The 5,000-nt window shown below is 43.0% G+C and overlaps 1 protein-coding gene across 19 annotated transcripts in view; it reads right to left on the reverse strand.

Annotated features, from left to right (window-relative positions):
• LOC126989037 (C-Jun-amino-terminal kinase-interacting protein 4-like) overlaps positions 1 to 5,000 on the reverse strand; it is a 42,879-nt gene that overhangs the window by 11,099 nt on the left and 26,780 nt on the right. For all 19 annotated transcript variants that reach the window (XM_050847572.1, XM_050847587.1, XM_050847577.1 and 16 more), the window contains 4 exons: positions 3,151 to 3,276; positions 2,678 to 2,840; positions 1,610 to 1,826; positions 578 to 749 (listed from right to left, as the gene is read on the reverse strand). In XM_050847572.1, coding sequence (XP_050703529.1) covers positions 578 to 749; positions 1,610 to 1,826; positions 2,678 to 2,840; positions 3,151 to 3,276 — 678 coding nt within the window. The remainder of the gene's footprint in view (positions 1 to 577; positions 750 to 1,609; positions 1,827 to 2,677; positions 2,841 to 3,150; positions 3,277 to 5,000) is intronic.

The raw sequence follows: 5,000 nt of genomic DNA on the forward strand, positions 1-5,000 counted from the left end.
CTCCTAGGTATAAACTGGTCTCTTGCTCAATACCTCCAAGCTCTCAAAGTTCAAGTATATATTTCATAGGTGAGTCCCGGTATGGTTACATTAACAAGAACAAGTATTGGCTATGTAAATCACTTGCTCTCAATACCATCATCAATCACTTAAGAGTCCCAGTATGATTACATTAACAAGAACAAGTATTGGCTATGTAAATCACTTGCTCTCAATACCTCAATCAATTTTCTAGTCAGAGTCCAGTATGATCACATTAACAAGACAGGAACAAGTATTGGCTGTATAAATCTGTGTTAACCCTGTTCGATCCGAGGGGGGTCAAATCTGGCCTCCCCTCGGGCACTTCGATCAAAACGATACACTTCTTTTTATTTTTTACACTCCATTAGCTTCTTTTAACTCATTATTCATTACTGTCTTACACTATTGATTCGGTACCAGTAATTAGTGTTCATGAGCGTTACCGTTGTTCGGGTAAATGAGTACAATGCTAAGTGTTACGAGCGGGAAAAATTTGAAAACGTCGGATCAGGTAGAGTTAAGTAGCGACACAGAGAGCAACAGCCTTCCTCACCCAGCATCTTGGACACATAGGGTTCAATGTCAACATCCTGGAGGTGCTGGTGGGTGTGTGCGTGGTACAGCCGCAACGTGGAGTCCAGGCGGATGCTCACCCACACTCCGTCACCCAGCCAGGCCATCTGTCGCACCTGGGACTCCTTGCGCGGGTGTGCGTCGAACGATTTCTGGGGGAGAGAGAGAGAAGGGAAGGTCAGGTTAGGTTAGGTGAGGTAAGGTTAGGTTAGGTAAGGTTAGGTAAGGTAAGGTTAGGTGAGGTATGGTTAGATTAGGTTAGGTAAGGTCAGTTTAGGTAAGGTAAGGTTAGATTAGGTTAGGTAAGGTTAGATTAGGTTAGGGAAGGTTGAATTAGGTAAAGTTAGGTAAGGTTAGATTAGGTTAGGTAAGGTTACATTAGGTTAGGTAAGGTTAGGTTAGGTGAGGTTAGGTAAGGTTAGATTAGGTGAGGGAAGATTAGATTAGGTAAGGTTAGATTAGGTAAGGTAAGATTAGATTAGATTAGGTTAGGTAAGGTAAGGTAGCTCATCCCTGTACTGTCCCAATCCCTTCTGCAAGAGGCAAGCACCAGGCCCACTCTCTCACCTCTATGGTCATGTGTTTGGGGTCTCTCTCTCTCTCCCTGTACTGTCCCAATCCCTTCTGCAAGAGTCAAGCCCCGGACACACTCTCTCACCTCTATGGTCATGTGTTTGGGGTCTCTCTCTCCCTGTACTGTCCCAATCCCTTCTGCAAGAGTCAAGCACCGGCCCCACTCTCTCACCTCTATGGTCATGTGTTTGGGGTCTCTCTCTCTCCCTGTACTGTCCCAATCCCTTCTGCAAGAGTCAAGCACCAGCCCCACTCTCTCACCTCTATGGTCATGTGTTTGGGGTCTCTCTCTCTCTCCCTGTACTGTCCCCTTCTCTGCAAGAGGCAGCACTGCCCCTCTCCCTCACCTCTATGTGTTGGGTGTTTGGGGTCTCTCTCTCTCTCCCTGTACTGTCCCAATCCCTTCTGCAAGAGTCCAGCACCAGCCCCACTCTCTCACCTCTATGGTCATGTGTTTGGGGTCCACCACATGAATCTTGTTCCTGTATCCGCACCAGACCCTGCCGTGGACCACCTGCATGCAGCGGATGGAGTGGTGTGGCTTCCCAAGGTCTAACAGGTGGTAGTTGTTGAGGTCCCATTGTCCGTCGCCGCGCCGCTGGAAGATGGCAACCGTACCGTCTGCAAGGGCTGCCAACACGCGACCCTTGATGTGCCTGAGGGGTGGGAAAGGTTAGGTTAGGTTAGGTTAGGTAAGGTTAGGTAAGGTTAGGTAAGGTTAGGTTAGGTTAGGTTAGGTTAGAGAGCAATTAGGCAGTGAAGGGAGAGAGAGAGAGAGTCAAGAATTAAAACCCGAGAGAGACAGGAAGAAAATGAAAGAAGGAAGAAAAAGGGAGAAAATAAAGAGAATTGAAACAGAACTAACAGTATTTAAATAAGAATACAGGAGAGAGAGAGAGAGAGAGAGAGAGAGAGAGAGAGAGAGAGAGAGAGAGAGAGAGAGAGAGAGAGAGAGAGAGAGAGAGAGAGAGAGAAGAAGAAAAGGAAAAAATGAAAGAAACAGAGAAGGATATGCAGAAAAAGGAACGCTGGTAAGGAAATCAATTAAGAATCCCTGAACTGTCCCAATCCCTTCTGCAAGAGTCAACCATCAGCTCCACTCTTCCCACTATTGTCCAATCCTTCTGCAGAGTCAAAATCGCTCACTCTTTCTCCCACACCCCTGAACTGTCCCAATCCCTTCTGCAAGAGTCAACCATCAGCTCCACTCTTTCACCCCTGTACTGTCCCAATCCCTTCTGCAAGAGTCAACCATCAGCTCCACTCTTTCACCCCTGTACTGTCCCAATCCCTTCTGCAAGAGTCAACCATCAGCTCCACTCTTTCACCCCTGTACTGTCCCAATCCCTTCTGCAAGAGTCAACCATCAGCTCCACTCTTTCACCCCTGTACTGTCCCAATTCCTGATGCAAGAGAAGGACACACAGAAAGATATGGAGACAGGAACACCAGTAGGGAAATCAACAATGAAGCCATCAGTAAAGACAGCAATAGCCCTCAGACTCACACTATGGAAAGCACAGAATCCTTCAGCTTGATGGAGTGCAGGCAGCGTTTCCAGTGGCGGACAGCGGAGTGGACATAGATGGAGCCACTCTGGGAGCCAAGCCACATGGTTGACAGCACGGATGACATCTTCTCAACCTCCTCGGTGACCACGTTGCTGGATTCTGTGGGGTGGAAGAGGAGGAGGAGGAGGAGAAGAGAGAGAGGAGAGAGAGAGAGAGAGAGAGAGAGAGAGAGAGAGAGAGAGAGAGAGAGAGAGAGAGAGAGAGAGAGAGAGAGAGAGAGAGAGAGAGAGAGAGAGAGAGAGAGAGAGAGAGAGAGAGAATTAGTTAACTTTGCATAGGGTAAGAACACACACACACACACACACACACACACACACACACACATATACAGACCCCAACACACTCCTCTCTCTCCATTTTAACCTCCTCCTCCTCCTCCTCCTCCTCCTCTTCCTCCTCCTCCTCTTACCCTCCGTGGGCTGTGCTTCCTCCACCCCATCCTTGACGAGTCCCTGGGGTTCCCGGAGCAGCCGTCGAGGGGGGGTGTCCTCCTCTTCCTCGCCCCCCATCACCCCGGCGTGGTCTGCATCCTGGTCTGGGGGAGGAAGGAAGGCGCTGGTGATTTAGACACTAACAGAAGGTAGTTATCGTGATGGTCGTTTATTAAGGACTTATTGTTAATGGTATTTTGGTTGTATTATTTTGATTATTTCTGTTAGTTATTGTTAATTTTGTTACATAATTATATTGTCATTAATATATCAATAGCATTCATATGTTAGTCTTAATGGCCAAGGAAGGGAGAGGTTGTTTTATACATATATACGAGACATCATGACCAACCAGTGAGCCACCAGAATCCTTGCAGCCACAGACACACAAAGAGAGGTGTTAACAGGTGACATTGAATTAACACAGGAAACCAAAAATACAAAAGAAAGTTTGAGAGGAATGGAACTTAGAATTATAACAAAGAGATGAATTATAACAAAGAGAGGTGTTAACAGGTGACATTAAATTAACACAGGAAACCAAAAATACAAAAGAAAGTTGAAGAGTAATGGAACTTGGAATTATAACAAAGAGAGGTGTTAACAGGTGACATTGAGGACTATTAACACAGGAAACCACAAATACAAAAGAAAATTAGAGAGGAATGGAACTTAGAATTATAGCAAAGAGATGAATTATAACAAAGAGATGAATTATAACAAAGAGAGGTGTTCACAGGTGACATTGAGGACTATTAACAGGAAACCACAAATACAAAAGAAAATTAGAGAGGAATGGAACTTAGAATTATAACAAAGAGATGAATTATAACAAAGAGAGGTGTTCACAGGTGACATTGAGGACTATTAACAGGAAACCACAAATACAAAAGAAAATTAGAGAGGAATGGAACTTAGAATTATAGCAAAGAGATGAATTATAACAAAGAGATGAATTATAACAAAGAGAGGTGTTCACAGGTGACATTGAGGACTATTAACAGGAAACCACAAATACAAAAGAAAATTAGAGAGGAATGGAACTTAGAATTATAGCAAAGAGATGAATTATAACAGAGATGAATTATAACAAAGAGAGGTGTTCAGTGACATTGTACAAAAGAAAATTAGAGAGGAATGGAACTTAGAATTATAGCAAAGAGATGAATTATAACAAACCACAAATACAAAAGAAAATTAGAGGACTATTAACGAAACCACAAATACAAGACAGGTGTTAACAGATGACATTGGAATTATAACAAAGACAGGTGTTAACAGATGACATTGAAAACAATTAACACAGAAAACCAAAAATACAAAAGAAAGTTAAAGAGGAATGGAACTTGGAATTATAACAAAGAGAGGTGTTAACAGATGACATTGAGGAATGGAACTTAGAATTATAACAAAGAGAGGTGTTAACAGATGACATTGAGGACTATTAACACAGGAAACCACAAATATAAAAGATAGAGAGGAATGGAACTTAGAATTATAACAAAGAGAGGTGTTAACAGGTGACATTGAGGACTATTAACACAGGAAACCAGAAATATAAAAGATAGAGAGGAATGGAACTTAGAATTATAACAAAGAGATGAATTATAACAAAGAGAGGTGTTAACAGGTGACATTGAGGACTATTAACACAGGAAACCACAAATATAAAAGATAGAGAGGAATGGAACTTAGAATTATAACAAAGAGAGGTGTTAACAGATGACATTGAAAAGATAGATAGGAATGGAACTTAGAATTATAACAAAGAGATGAATTATAACAAAGAGAGGTGTTAACAGGTGACATTGAGGACTATTAACACAGG

The sequence above is a fragment of the Eriocheir sinensis genome, unplaced genomic scaffold (assembly GCF_024679095.1).
Source record: "Eriocheir sinensis breed Jianghai 21 unplaced genomic scaffold, ASM2467909v1 Scaffold103, whole genome shotgun sequence".
NCBI classification, from domain to species: domain Eukaryota; kingdom Metazoa; phylum Arthropoda; class Malacostraca; order Decapoda; family Varunidae; genus Eriocheir; species Eriocheir sinensis.